At 36.0% G+C, this 18,454-nt stretch overlaps 5 protein-coding genes across 6 annotated transcripts; 3 read left to right on the top strand and 2 right to left on the bottom strand.

Moving 5' to 3' along the window:
• Window positions 1-165: 165 nt before the first annotated feature.
• Window positions 166-2,252, top strand: LOC123222385 (probable pterin-4-alpha-carbinolamine dehydratase, chloroplastic). Its single transcript, XM_044645117.1, has 3 exons — window positions 166-625; window positions 1,547-1,739; window positions 1,822-2,252. The coding sequence occupies exons 1-3, from the start codon at window positions 263-265 to the stop codon at window positions 1,911-1,913; spliced, it is 648 nt and encodes a 215-aa protein (XP_044501052.1). The 5' UTR covers window positions 166-262; the 3' UTR covers window positions 1,914-2,252.
• A 599-nt stretch (window positions 2,253-2,851) lies between these two features.
• LOC123222383 (superoxide dismutase [Fe], chloroplastic-like) lies at window positions 2,852-5,125 on the top strand. The gene is made up of 9 exons (XM_044645114.1): window positions 2,852-3,109; window positions 3,187-3,227; window positions 3,335-3,418; window positions 3,687-3,875; window positions 4,085-4,256; window positions 4,342-4,460; window positions 4,550-4,576; window positions 4,673-4,696; window positions 4,785-5,125. Exons 1-9 carry the CDS (start codon window positions 3,061-3,063, stop codon window positions 4,992-4,994), a joined length of 915 nt encoding a protein of 304 aa, XP_044501049.1. The 5' UTR covers window positions 2,852-3,060; the 3' UTR covers window positions 4,995-5,125.
• An 851-nt stretch (window positions 5,126-5,976) lies between these two features.
• LOC123222382 (protein FRIGIDA-like) lies at window positions 5,977-9,513 on the bottom strand. Of its 2 annotated transcripts, none has more exons than XM_044645112.1 (3): window positions 8,528-9,513; window positions 7,048-7,214; window positions 5,977-6,981 (listed from the first exon to the last, which is right to left on the bottom strand). In XM_044645112.1, the coding sequence occupies exons 1-3, from the start codon at window positions 9,360-9,362 to the stop codon at window positions 6,208-6,210; spliced, it is 1,776 nt and encodes a 591-aa protein (XP_044501047.1). In that variant the 5' UTR covers window positions 9,363-9,513; the 3' UTR covers window positions 5,977-6,207. The 2 variants fall into 2 exon arrangements, with proteins under 2 accessions (XP_044501047.1, XP_044501048.1); XM_044645113.1 differs by having other exon boundaries at window positions 5,977-6,960; window positions 8,528-9,510.
• A 1,212-nt stretch (window positions 9,514-10,725) lies between these two features.
• LOC123223409 (respiratory burst oxidase homolog protein C-like) lies at window positions 10,726-14,999 on the top strand. Its single transcript, XM_044646573.1, has 12 exons — window positions 10,726-11,305; window positions 11,400-11,559; window positions 11,643-11,691; window positions 11,818-11,931; window positions 12,029-12,457; window positions 12,579-12,962; window positions 13,052-13,147; window positions 13,214-13,329; window positions 13,412-13,514; window positions 13,617-13,696; window positions 14,033-14,565; window positions 14,641-14,999. The coding sequence occupies exons 1-12, from the start codon at window positions 10,726-10,728 to the stop codon at window positions 14,748-14,750; spliced, it is 2,754 nt and encodes a 917-aa protein (XP_044502508.1). The 3' UTR covers window positions 14,751-14,999.
• A 1,190-nt stretch (window positions 15,000-16,189) lies between these two features.
• On the bottom strand, window positions 16,190-18,362 carry LOC123222511 (inositol polyphosphate multikinase alpha-like). The gene is made up of 2 exons (XM_044645332.1): window positions 18,140-18,362; window positions 16,190-17,508 (listed from the first exon to the last, which is right to left on the bottom strand). The coding sequence occupies exon 2, from the start codon at window positions 17,484-17,486 to the stop codon at window positions 16,566-16,568; it is 921 nt and encodes a 306-aa protein (XP_044501267.1). The 5' UTR covers window positions 17,487-17,508; window positions 18,140-18,362; the 3' UTR covers window positions 16,190-16,565.
• Between the last annotated feature and the right edge of the window lie 92 nt (window positions 18,363-18,454).

Here is an 18,454-nt window from a genome sequence, read left to right as displayed (position 1 = left end):
TTGTAAAAAATTGTATTTGTTTATTTTTTTAATTTTAAAATTATTTAAGCAGATATTATTATTATGTAAATAAATTTGAATAATTTATTTATAAATACAGTATTTCTCAATTTGTGTGAAGCTGACTTGGGTTAAACCGGCAACTTGTTATTTTATTTATCGAACCAAAAAACAAACCGGTTTTAGAGCAGAGTCTCGGACCAGTGCCACCAGATAAGCTCACCAAGTTACGGCTCTTTGTTCTCACCTCCCAGACAATTTCATGGCCACAACTTCTCACTTCACCTTTTCTTTCATCCTCCCTCGCCTTTCTCCTCCTCGTCATGATCACCCCCACCACCTTAACAAGTTATTGTCAATTCAAGTTCAAAGTCGACTTTCCCTGAGAACAACAGCCACGAGAGCTCTGGGTAGTGATTCTTTGGGCGATTTTGGAGCCAGAGACCCGTTTCCCGCAGAATTAGAAAGCGGATTTGCTGATAAAGTTTTGGGAAATGTTGACACTGAGCACAAGATACTTATTCCAAATGCTTCTGCTCTTTCTCTTGCTCAACAAGACTGCTCTCCCGTGTCTCCTCTGCAGAAACCTATGTCCGTAGATGATGCACAGAAGTTGTTGAAAAAGGTTATTTTGCAATACTTAACCCCCTCTTCTATTTTGCGTTAGAATTCGCTATTTACTAATACATATTAATAAATTGTATCTGTTGTAGTCTGAGTTATATAGGGAAGAAGGAGATGAAATAATAATGTCTTGCTATTTAAAGAAATCATGTCCATTTCCTGTGCACTGAGGCTAGTTCTTGTTTTCAGTTTTCAGATATGAAAAATTGGAACTCTACACTAATGACTTAATTTGATGTAATTACCATGGGATAATAAGGGACTGGTCAGAATTTTTCCTTATGTAGTTTGAATTCTGAAACTATGGAAATGGCGAATTCAAGCTGAGTATTTTTTTTTCTTGCAGTGCATACAAAACTACAAGTATTAGATATCTTTTCAGGAATATTTTGTCTTTCATGAGGAGACCTCTTTTGGTTACATGTTGAATTTTGAGTTTGAACTGTTGGTTTTGGAATCTTGATATACCCACAGAGCACATTATCCACATTTTCTACAAGTTTGAAATTTGGTTCTGATGTAGTCACCGAGAGCTTGGACACTACTTAGACATAGAGCTTGGTCTTTCATCTCCTCCTTCAAACCTGATAAGCTTAACAAACAATTTTATTATGTATCTCAACCTAAAAGGCTATGTTGAACTGTCAGATTATAAGGGACAATCAGGTGATCTGTAACATGTTTTATTTCATGTTGCGATATATAAATTCTTTTACTAAGATACGTCACATCACAATTTCCTTTTGGTTTGTATTTGTGTATCACAGTGAGATCTAATGATTCTCTCATAGCACTAATAAGCTTTCTTGAGTGTGTATCAGTGACTTAAATCTTGAATGGAATAGTGTAAGAATACACCCACACACACAGAGACTTTATCTTTTGCTTTCATTTGTTGAAGAGAAAAAACTTGTATATGTAGGTTATTGGCTGGAGACTTTTGGAGGAAGAAGGTGGACTTAAACTTCAATGCTTGTGGAAGTTGAGAGATTTTAAATGTGGGGTTGAACTTGTGAATAGAATATACAAGGTTGTAGAAGCTACCGGCCATTTCCCAAATCTCCACTTGGAGCAGCCCAATGAAGTTAGAGCTGAATTATGGACTTCTTCCATTGGTAAACTCTCTGGTCTCACACGCATAGGGCTGCTATGCTTTACACTGCACATATTCTTATACAAGTTTTCGTTTACATGCAGGAGGCTTGAGCATGAATGATTTCATTGTAGCTGCCAAAATAGATGAAATTAAAACATCAGATTTGGTTCCACGTAAAAGAATTTGGGCATAGGTAGACCATATTTTCTCTTCCAAGAAGAAAAGCATGTCTGTCTGCCCTTGAGCCCTCTTTCGGCAATGACTACAAAGACTCATGTGCTACAATTTTTATGAGAACAATGTTTTTCAACCCATTTTTACTCTTTAAATGGATGAATTTATTTATTTTATATTTGACTCCCTTGTTTCGAACTACTTATCTTCTTGTTATGTTTTACTTCACCAGATGATTAATTTTTTACTTTCCAAGTTTATAGAGATTTGTTATCATCTTGTGCAGAGGGATATACACACAGTTGATGTAAAACTTCATAGTTCTATCTGGTTGAAATTTGATATGTCAATTTGCTTATTCTGATTTCTAGTATACCCATAAATTATATGTATGATTGTAAACAAATAGACAATTCTGCAACCTAGAATCGAAAATAAATGTTTGAATAAACATCGAGATTGACTTCTTCACTACTGTACAGTATATCATTTTTTTACTATTCAAATTATCTGTTTATAGGAGTGATAACGGAAAGGACTGAAGAGAAGAGTTCAATCTTCATACCTATCTCTACAGGATATCAATTCTCGTCTTTTACTCATTTCTGTTACAGGGGTAAAAATGATTTCAATGTCCTTTCTGTAAAGAAAAATCTCTTTCCCGTTCACTCCTCATGTCCATCCCCATCTTTGTAAGAAAAAATCATCTTTATATACTTTTTAAATATAATTAAAATATATTAAATAATAAAATTAAAATTAATTTATTATTTTAAATAAAAAATTATATATTAATCATCTTAATATGTTTAATAAAAATATAAATAAATTTAAAAAATATAAATTTATAAATATATATTAATATTTTAAATAAAAATATTAATATAGATCAGTAAAGATAAGAATGAGAATCAAAGGTAATAAAAAAGACAGGAAAGAGACAATCATGTATCATTCGGCCTAGTGTTCGGACAAACTAAACAAATTTAATTTCTGACATAATAATCACGAAGGCTAGAACCTTCCACTAGATTATTTAACCCACGGGGTACTGCTCGTACAGGTACCGCACATATGTACTGCCTACCAAACGGCAGTACCAGAGTACTTGAAAGTCTTCAACCCAGTACACTTGCTGTTTTTTACATTGGTGGAAACTTTCAGGGATGGCTTCCTTATATACTAGGCCCCTTGCATTCACTTTTCCATGCCAAGGTGATTAAATTTCAGTCGCATTACTTTCCTTTGTTTGTAACGCTCTATTTCTGTTTTTAACGTGGATTTAATCTCAGGACTTGGTGGACGTACTCCAGGCTTGCAAACAAACAAAAAGGTTTCTTCTTATCTAGATTTATTTCATTGGGTGATTTATGGGAAACAACGTGCAGAAGTTGTGTTCGATGAAATGTTTTATTAAGAATGCTGTGTTGCTATGATTAGATGGTGCCGAGAAAATGTACAAGGGACGCTGGTTCCGCTAAGATTTGCGCAAAACTTGAGCTCAAGCCGCCACCATATCCAATGGTAATATTTGTCAGTATGTCTGAATATCAGCTTTTTAATAATAATACAGTGTCTGCAATTTATAAACTATTTAAGTATTGGCATTTTGCCTACTGAAAAATAATCAAGTGTTTATTACAAAACTTTCAAGTGTCTTTTGGTTTCATTGGTCTATGTTTTCCTGAAGTCAAGTGATACACAACGAAGAGAAATAATGCAAGAGAAGTTACTTAAGCCCGGAAACAGGCTTCTTCGTGGTGTGCTTATTTAAGTTAGATTTGGTTTGCAGGATGCTCTGGAGCCACATATGAGCCGGGAGACGCTGCAGTACCATTGGGGAAAGCACCACAGAGCTTATGTGGAAAACCTGAACAAGCAAATCGTAGGGACAGAGCTGGATGGAATGCCATTAGAAGACATAGTAATTGTTTCTTATAATAATGGTGACATGCTTCCAGCTTTTAACAATGCTGCACAGGTATGAGATGCATCATTGTATCATTTAGATCTTGAATTTGATCTTTTCATATCAAGCATATGAATTTATTATCTCAGAGTTCACAGATGAAATGAATTTGTTTGATAATCCCCAGATTCTCCTTTACTCTAGCTAGAAGTCATTTCATGTCTTCGGTTTTGATTCTGATGCTTCCATAGTGTTTATTTAGTTGTTTTACTTGTTCTCAGGCCTGGAACCACGAATTCTTCTGGGAATCCATGAAACCAAATGGTGGAGGAAGGCCATCTGGTGAACTTTTGCAATTAATCGAAAGAGATTTTGGTTCTTTTGAAAATTTTCTGCAGGAATTTAAGTCAGCTGCAGCCACACAGTTTGGTTCTGGTTGGGCTTGGCTTGCTTGTGAGTGATCTTCCTACCACTGTTGCTTGTTTTCAGGTTTTACCATTTGGGTTAACATTTTCTTCCTGCTGTGATTTTAATCCAGACAAAGCAAATAGACTAAATGTTGACAATGCCGAAAATCCTCTTCCATCAGAAGAGGACAAAAAGCTTGTGGTGGTGAAGAGTCCTAATGCTGTGAATCCACTTGTGTGGGATTATTTTGTGAGTACAAGTGACTCACTACAAAAATTTGTCCGTTCCAATTTTTTGTTTCTCTGTGCATCTGATCTTGCGGTTGTTAATTTTTGCAGCCACTCCTTACTATTGATGTTTGGGAGGTAAACGTTTTAATTGTCTTTCATTGATAGAAAAATGAAGTCAATTATATTATCTGATTACTAACTGTACTATGGAATCTGTTTTTTTCTCAACAGCATGCATATTACCTCGATTTTCAGGTGAGGCATGGTTCAATGAGATATGGGATTAGCCTGAAATTTGTCTACTTAAGTTGGAGTCTTACAGCTGCCTATTATGTCCTTGCAGAATCGACGACCTGATTACATATCAATTTTTATGGACAAGCTTGTATCGTGGGAAGCTGTCGGCCATAGGCTGGAAGTAGCAAAGGCTCTTGCAGTTGAGAGACAAAAGGAAGAAGAGAGGAAGAAAAGAGAAGAGGAGGAGAAGACGACGGATGATCAAGGTGTGAAGATGTACGTAGAGAATGACGGTGATGACTCGGAGAGCGACTGAAATTTTTGCAGTTATCTGCTTAAACTTGTAGTCTGCCAAAGATATTAGTGGTTCCGAAGGTTGTGGTGATGACAGTCTAAAGAGCCAATCTTTAAAATCCAAAGAGAATAAACTAATGGTTTTGTTTTTTTTTTTTCTTTTTATCAAAATTTCCGACTATCTGGCTTCAGTTAACCATATTGGAAAACCTCTTCCCTATTTTTTGAATTAAAATATAAATGTTGAAATGGAATTTTGACTAATAAAATTATGAGTAATAATATATTAATCTATCTCAGATATATAACATATACACATTTATACGTATCATCATAGGATTAAGTATTATTTTATCTTTAATTTAAAATCATTTAATTATATGATGAAAAAAATAAATGTATAATTAAATTGGATATATATAATTTTATTATAAAATTATTACTAGAGAAGTTTCCAAATGTACAAGGGAAAACATATGAAAGAATATATGTTTTTCATGGCATAAAAACCCCAAATTTATAGGGTTACAAAAACCTAATAAGATGCACAAATTGGCTGCGACAAATCCGATCATTTTGGTTGAATCTTTTGTGGTTTTTGCATTAAAAAACCATTAGATAAAAAGAAAATGTGTCGTTAAAGTGACTGACAACGCATTGAAATGAATTATCAAGAAGAATAATTGTTAAAAAGAAAAAATAAATTTTTCGTAAATGTAAATACAAATTTTTTTCAAATTTAAAGAGACCAATTATTAACTATAAAATATGAAAATTTTTGAAACTTTATATAATAAGGGTAAAAAAATAATTTAAAAAAAAATTATTAATTTTTAAAACTTTTCAAAATAATAATTTTACAATAATAACCAAATTTATTAAATAGATAAATATTTGAATTTTTTAAAATTAACATATAAAAGTTAAAAAAAAAATAATTGTGAGGTGGGAATAAGTCCTTTAGCCTTTATTTTATAATTTTCATTTTGGTTTACATGAAAATATAAACTTAAAAGTAGTAGCACTGAATTTTTAAATTCCCAGATAAAATTACGGGAGTTAGCAGTAATTACAGCTACCCACAACCATTCATATGGAAATATTTTGTGATGTACCAAGAATGATGGGGAGGTAAAACAGAAGAAGGGGGGTCATCTTTGAATGTATTGCCGTTTTACAACTCGACCCAGACAATAGCATCAGCTGATCTATGGGAATCAGAGGATCCATTCTCATTATTGACATCGATTGATGCTGGGACCTGGGAAATATGATGGCGGCTCATACAAACCATCAACCCCCTTGGCTGCAGGTTGCCCAATTACCCTGTCATTATAAGCTGCAACCCCAACACTCTGCCACCCATAATTTGATGAAACACTGCCACACATCATTTGCCCAACGGCATCCTTTGACTCCTCTCTGTGAACACCAGATGGACCTGCAGTGGAGGGGAGGACACTACTTCCAGAAGACAAACCAACTTCAACTCCAATAGCATGCACAGTGCCCCCACTTGGTCCTATAGAGCCAAGAGCTTCAGGCAAAGGTGCTGCTTCATATCCGTGCGATGCAGCTGGGGCAGCAAGATGATTACTGATGTAGCTGGAGTAACCACCAGTCAACAGATGTGGCATCAAAGTATTATATGATCTCTTCCTATCTATATAACTGTTTGCAGCCATTGGTTCATGCAACCGGATGACATGTGGAGATGACACCAGGGTTGATCCATTGGTTGTAAATCGAGAACGTTTTGTTTCTTGAAAGTTGAAATTATTTGATGACTGAATTTGACCAGCTTTTCTCTTTGGCTTCTTATTATCATCCATTATAAGTTTATTCAGATCAACAATTTCTTTCTCCAACTTGACAATCTTTTCTTTGATTTGCCATCCAGAAAGAAGCTTGGCAGGATCAATTTTGCGATCTTCCAAACACTTGACAACAGATTTTAATGCAGCTAAATGCTTTTCAGTTGCCTTTTTCTGCAAAACAACATCATGAAACTACACCATTAATCAGAATAAAGATAAAATTTTGAATGTTACAGTAGCTATAGAATAGGCCAATACCAGAGGATGTGGTGCATCTCGTCTTTTTCTCTTCCATGCTTCTCTAGTCTCCCGTAAGAGTGAAGTCAAAATTGTATAAGGTGAGAACTTATCCTCAATCCCAAAGTTGTAAACAATATCAACTGCTTCAACATGCATTCCATTCTTTTTCATATTCTCTATGATATCTGTTATAAAAAATAAAAAATTAGATGGCATGATAAGAAAAGATCATTATGTTTGTCCCACTTCCACAGTTACAAAATTTAAGCTGAATAAGTTAAATGTGATTACATCTAAGAATAGTTTGCCTATAGCCATTCCAAATGGTAGTTAAAATCACTAAGTCATGAATTTGTTCTATTCCCTTTTTATAGGATGGATTCATCGTATCTTTGTCCTTTGTTGATTGGATACAGGCATACACGACTGAAATGCTGCCAAAATTTACTTTAAAAGACTCCCTCAAACTAACTCTAATTTGAAATACCAAAAATTGTCTGATGGCCTTATAGCTAGTATTACTAGAATAGGTTTAAGTTCACTCTTGCTGATAAAATGAAAAACAATAAAAAAATGTGAAAGATTTAGAAACTGAAAGACAGTTGCCAAATTCCTACAGCCACATCAATAAAACATAATCCATATCAACTAACAAAGATGAGAACATATAGTTACACAGATGACTGACAGCTAAAAACAGATAAAAAAGCATGTGAAAACTAGAAAGAGCACATTGCCCACTACTCCTAACTTCCTACCTATAACAAGTGTGCCAGCCTTATAGCACTTTCAAGCAGTGAAAATAAATACAAACAAGGATATGAAAAAAATATATCAATGCAATGTGTCAAAAAATTAGGAAAATACAGCTCCGTAAAAGCGTGTCCATAGAAGTATTGGTGGATAGAACAGGTGCCTTATGCTACAGTGATCAAATAGGAGGGGCAGTATCAATATTTTGGAAAAATCAGTGATTGCTTCTGCTCTCTCTCGTCAATCTTCTAAAATTGGTTCATCACCACCAGCCTCAGCATCAGGAAATCATGTTTCTCACGATAATCATCATATAACCTTTTTGTTTTCTTGTCATTCCTAAAGACAAACCAGCATTGGTTTCTGCCTTCAACTAATCTTCTCTATCCTAGAGGAAGTAAGATTGCACATGCATACATAACCATACACATTAATACTGGCTCTTTAATAAATAGACATTCGATAAGAAAACTAAATTCGCATCAAAATATAATTTGTGCTTCATTGGTAGGTACTAATTTCTGCCATCCATCAGACTTTTCCTGTCACTAAACTAAGAACAGGACTAAGCCTGCTATTTGTATGGCATATCAGAAACAAACAAAGCAAATTAAAATAGTGAGGCAAATCAAACAGCATTATAAGCGTGCTCCTTCTACTAATGGACAAGTGATCCTAAATTGAAAAAACAGCAACATTTATGATGGAAGGCAAAATGCAAAAAAGTGCGACAGCTAGCACAAACCTGGAACCCTTGCAAAAATAACACCAGACCGTTTAAGCAAATCACTAATCTCCGTGATATTACTGAACCTAATCAAATCCCTAACATCTTCACTTTTAAAAACTTTAGGAATCCCAAAACATGCGACGAACAGAAGTAAGCCTCTGGCATCAACCTCACAAGCTTTACTCAAACCTCCTTCACTAAGCAGTCTTTTTCTCCAGGAAACTGAATCCTTCTCGGCCTCTTGTTTAAGCGTTTCATCAATCTCAATGTGGCTCCCGCTCTCAGTAATCAGTCTGAGGAAAAACTCCAACACAAGAACCGAAGCCTGGCGAGACGAAATCATGGGAGAGTCCTTGGTGTAGGCTTTTTTACCTTGTAGAAAGAACCGTCCCACACAATCCAACACGAGTTTCGCCGGCTTTGGAGCCAATTTTAGTGCCGAAGCTGAGTCTCGGCGGAGCGTTTCAACGTCCGATAGATGCGTGACAAGGTATTTTCTCAGGCCGCGGCTGCACATCATCTCGCAGAGATAGTGAAGCTCAGAAGGCCGAGACCCTTGAGTCAGATTGACATTCTTAGTCGCCATTTCGGTTAGGGTTTGAGTTTCAGTTGGTGGTAGACTCTGAGGTTGAGGTTGAAGCGGCATCTTTTCCGTAAGCCGTTGTAATTGATCCGCGTTTTGGTGTGACGGTGAGGTTTCATGGCGTAATTTGATGTCGATTGCGGTTTGGATGAAATCGAGGTGGTTTTGTAACTCTTGGAATCGGCGCTCGAAGACTTGTACGGCAGCGCCCAGGCTGCTCAGTTCGTTGATGGATTTCAGAAATACAGGCGCGTTTTGTTGCTCCATTGACAGAATGAAACTTGAGATTTTCCAATTTTAGGGCTATTATTGCCTTTAACACGAAATCTCAAGTTTAAACAGGGAAAAATTCTAACGAGTTCGCAGAGATGAGACGGAATTAGACAGGAGAATGCCTCATTTGTTCCGTAAAATTTATAAAATTTATTATTATTTATCATATTATTAAATAAATTATATTTAAGTTAACGAATATTTGTCATAGAAATATTCCTGAATTTTAACAAAAAACCATTTCTCCCTATCATCAAATAATTCAATACAAATCCAAAAAATATTTTCTCCATCTTCAAATATTATAAATCAATCTTTTTTTTTTTTTTTAATCTAGAACAAGTGAAAACAATTTCAAAAATAATTTTTTTTTTTTTAATTTCAAATGTTATTTCAATACAAATCCTTGTTTCTTGCGGTTTTCAACGAGAGCCATGGCCTCCGGAAAATGGAGGAAACCTGTTATGATAAAAAATGGAAGATTGAAGGAACTTTACCATGAAACGTCCCTGGTAAATGTAGCAATAAATAGCTGAAAATTGCTTTCTACGGGACAAAGAAGTTGTGGTAGGGAACCGACATCGCTACTGGATGAAGTATGGTGCATAAATTCAAGGTCGTTCAAGGAAAATTTCTTCCCAGGAGGCAAACAGGAATTGCGCCCCATTTCTTTCTTGTACTACCAACTTGAAGAGCATTATCTGTCTCCTCACGATTTAATAACAAAGCCTTGGAAGAATTATTATTGGGAATAAAATTCTCATAAACAGATCAAATATTGTCTGTACGACATAAATTTTCTCCGTCCATACAAGGATCCAGCCGGTCATGGTCTAGCTCAATTGCCACTAGCTACTTTGCCATGAAATATATGTACTGTTGAACCGCAAAAACACTTCTGTTGAACAGCATCAAACAAAATCTGGCAGTGCCGTTTTGGATCCTCTTTTAGGTAAATAATTCTCTTAATAATTGGTACTGTTGAATGATAATAAAAATCCGGATCCGTTTTGGACTCTTCCATTTAGAAGGCCCGATTGGGGTTTAATTGACAATCTTGTTTTAAATATCTTAATAAGGATAATCAACATTTAATTATGATTTTGTTTAATTATTTTATTTGTTAGCCGTTAGATAATGGCAACCACAAAGCGGTACATGTCCTCGTGGAATAATTAAGCAGCAAAATTGCAAAATTCTTTGCCTCATAAGATTAAGTCAATAATTTTTCAAATTAAACGTGCAATCCATTTCACTTTTACACCATTTCACCTACAAATTCAAGGTTTTAAAATAAGAGCAACCAAATGGATATATCATTTCTCCAGAGAAAGCATTCACCACTCAGATGCAGAATATGGGAACGGACGATCTAAGAGTGAAGTTTCCGGATCATTATGATCACCATTCTGACACAGAAGTTGTGGGCAATGATAAAATGGCTTACTCAGGTCCACTCAGTGGACCTCTAAATAACAAAAGGGCTGCAAGAAAAAGCGCCCGGTTCAACATTCCTGACTCAGCTTCATCACATGATGAACCTTTTGACATCACCCTCGACGTGCGTGATGATACCGTCCCTGTTCACTATGTTAAATCTACTAATGGTGCTGAAATCGATGAAGATCCGGAGCTATCGTTACTTGCTAAAGGTTTGGAGAAAAGCACGTCTTCTTTTGGTTCTTCAATTGTGAAAAATGCTTCCTCTAGAATTAGACAGGTGTCTCACGAGCTTAAACGTTTCACTTCGTTTTCAAAGAAGCCTCCTCCTCGCTTTGATAGGACGAAGTCCGCGGCTACTCATGCTCTCAGGGGACTTAAATTTATAAGTAAAACTGATGGTGGAGGTGGTTGGGCTGCTGTTGAGAAGCGATTTGATGAGATCACTGCTTCAACTAACCGGGTTCTGCCCCGTGCACGATTTGGAGAATGCATTGGTATAAACACAAACTCGGTAATATAAATACAGCAGTTTTTGTTTCTGAAAGACTTTTAACTTGGGTTGATGTGAAAAATGCTATGGCATGGCAGGAATGAAGGACTCAAAGGAGTTTGCCGGGGAGTTATTTGATTCGCTTACCCGGAGATTCAATATTACAGGTGATTCGATCACCAAGGGTCAGCTAAGAGAATTTTGGGATCAGATCAGTGACCAAAGTTTTGACTCTAGGCTCAAAACTTTCTTCAACATGTAAATATTTTGTTTCCTGTTTATTCTCAGCATGTGTATTTGTTGATCGTCAGCTTAATAAATATACTTTAAACGAAATGCAGGGTTGATAAAGATGCTAATGGAAGAATCACAGAAGAGGAAGTCAGAGAGGTAAGGCCTCGACCTCAAAGAACATGACAGCTTGAATAATCCATAGATGCATTAAAGCAGAAGTTGACTTTCATATGTTTGTTAATGATTAGTTTGAATCTAATAAATTGGCAACAATATCTGCAGATTATCAGCCTCAGTGCTTCTGCAAATAAACTCTCGAATATCCAAAAGCAAGCGGAGGAATATGCAGCTTTGATCATGGAAGAACTAGATACTGACCATCTAGGATACATCATGGTAAAATAAAAAACTCATAAAAATAAAACTCTACGAATGTAGCAGGTTGAATTTTGATTTTTGGACGCTCATATTGTTGCAAATTAATATATCTCAGATCGATAGTCTAGAAATGCTGCTGTTGGAAGCTCCAAATCATACTGTCAAAACTGGAGGAGAAAGTCGAAACCTGAGCAAAATGTTGAGCCAGAAGCTAAAGCCTACACAATTTGACAACCCAGTAAGGAGATGGTGGGATGGCATCAAGTACTTCTTGCTAGATAATTGGCAGAGAGTTTGGGTAGTGGCACTGTGGATTGGCGTCATGGCAGGTCTATTTGTATACAAATATATCCAATATCGAAATAGAGCTGCATATGAAGTAATGGGGCATTGTGTATGCATGGCCAAGGGTGCAGCAGAGACTCTAAAGTTAAACATGGCTCTAATTCTGCTGCCTGTCTGCCGAAACACCATCACATGGCTCAGGAACAAGACCAAATTGGGAGTTGTTGTTCCATTTGATGACAACCTCAATTTCCATAAGGTAATATCGAATATATATATATATATAGAGAGAGAGAGAGAGAGAGATTTATTCAAATCCAAAGCCATTATAAGATTCAAAAGCTGAAGCAAATTAAATCAATAGAACTTATTCTTTTCAGGTGATAGCATTGGGGATTGTTTGTGGAGTTGGTATACATGCAGGTTATCATTTAGCATGTGATTTCCCTCGCCTGGTTCATGCAAGTGAAGATAAGTATGAACTAATGGAGCAATATTTTGGGAAGCAGCCTAAAAGCTACTGGCATTTTGTGAAGTCAGTGGAAGGAATAACTGGGATTGTGATGGTGGTGTTAATGGCAATAGCTTTTACTCTTGCTACCCCATGGTTCAGGCGCAATAAGCTCAAACTGCCAGAGCCCCTGGAGAAGCTTACAGGCTTCAATGCCTTCTGGTATTCCCATCATTTGTTTGTCATCGTTTATACCTTGCTCATTATTCATGGATACCATCTGTATTTGACTCATAAATGGTACAAAAAAACGGTTAGTTCCCTTTTCACCTTGCTTTTTCACCATCTTGACTTGATTAATTTAAAACCTGACATAATAATCTTTATCCTATGATACAATAGACCTGGATGTACCTGGCCATTCCAGCCCTTCTTTATACCTGTGAGAGATTAATCAGGGCATTGAGGTCCAGCATTGAACCTGTTGCTATAGAAAAGGTAAAGAATTTACATGAACTGAAATTAGATTTATTTATTTATTGCTGAAATAAATACGTGTTGCAGGTGGCCATTTATCCTGGAAATGTGCTGGCACTTCACATGTCAAAGCCTCATGGATTCAGATACAAGAGTGGCCAGTATATGTTTGTCAATTGTGCTGCTGTGTCGCCATTCGAATGGTAGGCAATGATGCAACTCCTGAAAATCTTAATACGCAGGTTGAAATTTTGATTCTGATAAAAGTACTGTTTGCTTTTACAGGCATCCATTTTCCATAACTTCAGCTCCTGGAGAAGTTTACTTGAGTGTTCACATTCGAACTCTTGGTGATTGGACAAGACAACTCAGAACAGTATTCTCTGAGGCAATTAATTTTTTTATTATCTTACAATGAATTAAAATCAGGGATCATTTTTTCTTTTTAGATATGGGTAATTGATTAATAAGTTGAATCTAATTTGTATAGGTTTGTCGGCCACCTCCTATTGGAAAAAGTGGACTTCTTAGAGCAGATTGCATGCAAGGAAGTAACAATCCAATTCCCAAGTAAGTTTTAGACTTTTATTTATCCTCTGTTTCCATACTTTTAATCTTTATCAACATTAAATAACACATCTTCAACTTCACATTTGAAAAAAAAAAAACATAATAATAATAAGAAATTCGTAATTCTAATCATGGGCACATGCTATGATAAAAAGAGAAGTCAAAATAATAATGTGAAAGGGCAGAGATGTGACAAGCAACATTGTTATAAGTACTTTGTTTTTATTTATTGGGCTAGACTCAATCTCTTCTATTTGAAGAATGATCTTTTAAATTTAATATATCAACCTCCTTCAGATTAAAGACTGAGAACATTTGACTATCCATGATTATCAGTTTCCCCAGAGTTCTGATTGACGGTCCATATGGGGCACCAGCGCAAGACTACAAGAAATATGAGGTGGTTTTACTGGTGGGTTTGGGAATTGGAGCAACCCCAATGATAAGTATTGTGAAGGACATAGTAAGCAACATCAGGGCCATGGAAGAGGAAGAGATTGCTTTAGAAAATGGAAATATGACAACTCCTAGTGCTTTACAACAAAGAAGAAGAGAACAGTTCAAGACAAGGAGAGCATACTTTTATTGGGTGACAAGAGAGCAAGGATCGTTCGATTGGTTCAAAGGTGTGATGAATGAAGTGGCTGAATTAGACCATAATAATGTGATTGAACTTCATAATTATTGTACCAGTGTTTATGAAGAGGGCGATGCTCGCTCTGCGCTCATTTGTATGCTTCAATCCCTAAATCATGCTAAGAATGGCGTTGACATTGTCTCCGGCACTAAGGTTATGTCCCATTTCGCCAAGCCTAATTGGCGCAATGTCTACAAGCGCGTTGCTCTTAAACACCCCCATTCCAGAGTTGGTAAGTCAATCTTCTTTCAATCGTTTTATGAATTATGTGAGAACTGAATATTCACACTGTATTTTATGAATACAGGGGTGTTTTACTGCGGGGCGCCAGCACTAACACAAGAGCTACGCCGGCTGGCTTTGGATTTCTCTCACAAGACCACCACCAAATTTGACTTCCATAAAGAAAATTTTTAACTTCGAATGGAAGTGAAGGAACCAAGTCCAAGAGTCTAATATCCCACCAGACAGACAAATTCTAGTCATTTCCTCCATTATATACCCCACTCTCTTTCACGTACAGAGATTCTGGCCTGGCCTCTCTGTTCATATAAATATTTAATCATATTAATTTATGTTGCAACCATGAATTTATAATTGATTTTGCTTTGCAAATTGCTGATATGTAAATAGAGAGATAATGCAGACAAAAAATGGTGGGTTAGTTGAGTTGGGTGCTAATCGGAGAAACTACCTTTGTTTTTAAGTTTCTTGGCACTTGCAGTCTTTCTAATATCCTTAATGTTTTTTTATCATCCAGCTGCCTATTAACCGAGTATCAAAATTGGTTGGGGTCTTATTCCAGTTTCCTACTACTCAAATGGACATTCTTATGTCTAAAATTAGTTGTCTAAGTTCACCTGAAAGATTATTAGCCTATTTAAGGCTTCATTTGCTATGTTTTAAAAAGCATGACAGCATAGTCTTAGAATACAATCTGTCATTTGCTGGAATGATTCTTTCCAGAAAGCTGAATGCAGATGGAGATGATAATTACCGAAATTGCAAGCTCTCCTTCACATGTTAGTTTTTGATGGAAGCCTCCCTCTTGTAGGATCGGATTGTAGTCTCTTGATTCTATCTAGAGGAAATTCAGAAAAGGCGAAATGTATGAAGGTTTATACTCATGAAGCAAACAATAAGGCTATGTAAATCAAGCCTAAGTATGCTACCCTTAAAACGTTAATCATCTGAGATGAATCAGCAGCTTCCATTGCATTTAATCTGGTCATGTGCCTAATAGCTTAGTACTTGGCAGATCATTTTTTATTTTCCGATAAATTTTGTAGGGTAATTCTTCAAGACATGATAGAATTATCTCTCCAGATTCGGTCTCCATAGAACAGATACAAAGATAATGTGAAACAACAGATTTTTTTCCAGAGGAACAATCTTTACATGTTTCTCTGAACCTGCAATCTTTCTTGCCATTACAGACAGGAAACCAACCAGCTCCACAGACTGTTATTACGCCTTAAAGCAATGTCCTTGAGACTATAATAGAATATAATTTGGAGAATCAATATCACACTGATAATTAAAATAAGGTAAGCTGTCAATTATTTGAAACCCTGTTCCTTAGATTAGGGGTTCACCTGCATTGAGCTTCTCAGAATTATATGTAAATTAATCTATCAAATTCAGGCTGTAGATGTTAAACGTAACTGTAAAATTGATTTTTGTGTTGATACTAACATAGCTTACAAATGATAAGTTAAGAAAAATATTTACTATACACATGAAAGAAGATCTCTCTTTTATAATTAATTTTTCTTTCTGCTGCTAGATTCTGCCTTTTCTCGTCAAACAACTCAAAATTGTGAGTGACGATGATGCTCTACAACTACAAGAAAGACTGTAAAGAAAGCAAACGCTAGTCTTATATAAGCACAGGAGTGCAATAAAATACAGTCATATGAAGATAGCTCCCACACGTTTCAGCAAATAAAATACTAACATGATCAGACTGGGAAAATTAAGATTCAACAGTGTTGTTGTCTCTTTCCAACCAAAACTAGAGTTATGGTAGAGTAAAAATTACTTAAAGAAGTCAGGAAATGTGTTGAAATGGTCTGAACAAATCTCAATCTACAAGTCAAGATAATGACCAGTAGAGAAAAAAAATTTGAACCTAAGCAGAACCAAAATTTATTGTAGAAGTGTCCAAAATAACCATATAAAAAGGCACAACAACACAGATAGAAGTGAAAATTCCTTTTGCAGTGTCAATATTCATTCACTAGTGTCGTTATCGGTAGAACTGCAGTTCTTCTCTGAATCCTGTGAAGAAGCTTTCGTTGACACTGGTTCATCTGGACTGGTAAGAATTTCAGAGACAAATTTTATCAAAGAGCAGAGCCCACCCAAGAAGTTATGATCAATAACACCTTTGCCCTCCACCACGTGTGCAAAATCCACAAGTTTAATTTCAGCACCTGAACTCCTGCCTTCCAAAAGAGGCTCCTTTTCATACATCATGAGAACTGAGCAAGAATTGAAATGATAAATGGTTTGATCTTCAAACCATGCTTTGAGCTCCAACAATTGTGCTAGAATCCCATTGGAACCACCATAAACAGTTGGTGCAAAAGAACAGTCTGAGACTGATTTTGAATCAATAGGCGAGTGAGATGAAACAAACTTCCTCAGGACCAATCTCACATCGTCTGCAGTATATGCTTGGACAAGCTTCTTTTCTGGCTTCCAGAAGCCCGATTCTTTGTTTTGATATACCTGCAACCCAGATATCCTAAAACCCAATAACACGCCGGTGGTTTCTGCATCCTTCTTAAGGCATTTTTCAATGTAGTCCTTGGGTGCTTGAGGGTACCATGTTCTTGAACCAATCTTAACATCTATGATGGATGGATTGAGGCATTTTGCGACAAGATCTTCCAGAACCAGGTGAGGACAGAGGCCAGATCCATCAGATGCTTGTAAAAGTTGAGTTCCATAGAAGACAGGGAAGAACCTGCGGATGTGATCAGGGATCTTTGTATTGGAAGAAAAGGATGTGTAAAAAGCTACTTCATTGGAACCACGTTCACCATCCTGGAGGGGTTTGTAGAATCGCCCTGAATCATCAATAAGGGGTCCAAGTTTTCCATCAAGGGCTTGGTGACCTGCAACTTGATGGTCTGGGATCTTAAGCATAATGCTGCTAGTATGAAGAATCCTACAAATAAAAACATTATGATATCTCTTCACCAGATGTGATTAATTCCAGAAAAGGTAAGATCCAAGGCTGATATGGATTAAACGCTACAAATCTTTAGAAACAGTAAAATAAGAAATGAAATGTTCACCGCATCAGTATCAGTGACAACAAAATTATCTACTAATTATCGACTGTAAAATTACTACCTAAAAGAGATAATCATGAGAAACGACACTTTCCGTTGGAGCATTGAACAGTCCATGTTCATATTGTGGGAAAAAATACAGTGCTTTACCGATGAAACCTCATATATGCACAGAGAGCTACTAACCAAATTATTTAAGTAAAAATCTTCGAATTCAGAAAGCAAGTTCCAAAAAATTAAGGTCTCAAAAACAATAATGGTCAGATAAATTCATATGCAGACGATCACAAAATGAATTCGGATCAAAATGATGACATTTTATGACGAACTGAAGTTTTCCCACCAGCCAAAATTAAACTTTTCCTTGAATATGTCATCCAACGTAAAAACAAAATAAACGAAAACTTTTAACACCAGTAAACAACTAAATATCAGAATAAAAAAGAACCCACATAAAGAAATAAATATAATTTAGTAGCATTATAACAGGAATTAAAAAATTACCTTTCTGAAGCTTCCAAATCAAAGAAGTTGTCCAGGTCCAAAATTTTCTATTATATTATTCTATAAGAAGAAGAAGAAGAAGAAGAAGAAGAAGAAGGAGAATAAAGTGAGCGTAGGGTTTACGTCTCACCATTGTACAGCGTTGGTTTTTATCCGAAGAAAGAATAAAAAAAGTTAGAAAACTAGAAGTCAGATCAACGGCTGGTGATTGCTGGGTTTCCTTTTGACTTCCTCTTGGCCTTCAGTTCTGGTTTTATTCACAGAATCCTAGTTAATTACATTAATAATGAAAGTTGACTATGTCAGTTCCGTGCA

The sequence above is a fragment of the Mangifera indica genome, chromosome 8 (genome assembly GCF_011075055.1).
Source record: "Mangifera indica cultivar Alphonso chromosome 8, CATAS_Mindica_2.1, whole genome shotgun sequence".
Taxonomy (NCBI): domain Eukaryota; kingdom Viridiplantae; phylum Streptophyta; class Magnoliopsida; order Sapindales; family Anacardiaceae; genus Mangifera; species Mangifera indica.
The sequence above is the reverse complement of the archived record's forward strand: the minus strand, read 5'-3'. Positions and strand labels throughout refer to the sequence as shown.

Coding starts and splice junctions, on each gene's coding strand:
- LOC123222383 (XM_044645114.1), top strand. CDS start 3,061: ATGGCTTCCTTATATACTAGGCCCCTTGCATTCACTTTTCCATGCCAA. Junction 3,419..3,686: donor AGCCGCCACCATATCCAATG/GTAATATTTGTC, acceptor TTTGGTTTGCAG/GATGCTCTGGAGCCACATAT. Junction 4,697..4,784: donor CATATTACCTCGATTTTCAG/GTGAGGCATGGT, acceptor ATGTCCTTGCAG/AATCGACGACCTGATTACAT.
- LOC123222385 (XM_044645117.1), top strand. CDS start 263: ATGGCCACAACTTCTCACTTCACCTTTTCTTTCATCCTCCCTCGCCTT. Junction 626..1,546: donor CACAGAAGTTGTTGAAAAAG/GTTATTTTGCAA, acceptor TTGTATATGTAG/GTTATTGGCTGGAGACTTTT. Junction 1,740..1,821: donor ATTATGGACTTCTTCCATTG/GTAAACTCTCTG, acceptor GTTTACATGCAG/GAGGCTTGAGCATGAATGAT.
- LOC123222382 (XM_044645112.1), bottom strand. CDS start 9,362: ATGGAGCAACAAAACGCGCCTGTATTTCTGAAATCCATCAACGAACTG. Junction 7,215..8,527: donor TATTTTTGCAAGGGTTCCAG/GTTTGTGCTAGC, acceptor TTTTTATAACAG/ATATCATAGAGAATATGAAA. Junction 6,982..7,047: donor GAGATGCACCACATCCTCTG/GTATTGGCCTAT, acceptor TTAATGGTGTAG/TTTCATGATGTTGTTTTGCA.
- LOC123222511 (XM_044645332.1), bottom strand. CDS start 17,486: ATGCTTAAGATCCCAGACCATCAAGTTGCAGGTCACCAAGCCCTTGAT.
- LOC123223409 (XM_044646573.1), top strand. CDS start 10,726: ATGGGAACGGACGATCTAAGAGTGAAGTTTCCGGATCATTATGATCAC. Junction 11,306..11,399: donor ACGATTTGGAGAATGCATTG/GTATAAACACAA, acceptor ATGGCATGGCAG/GAATGAAGGACTCAAAGGAG. Junction 11,692..11,817: donor CAGAAGAGGAAGTCAGAGAG/GTAAGGCCTCGA, acceptor CAATATCTGCAG/ATTATCAGCCTCAGTGCTTC.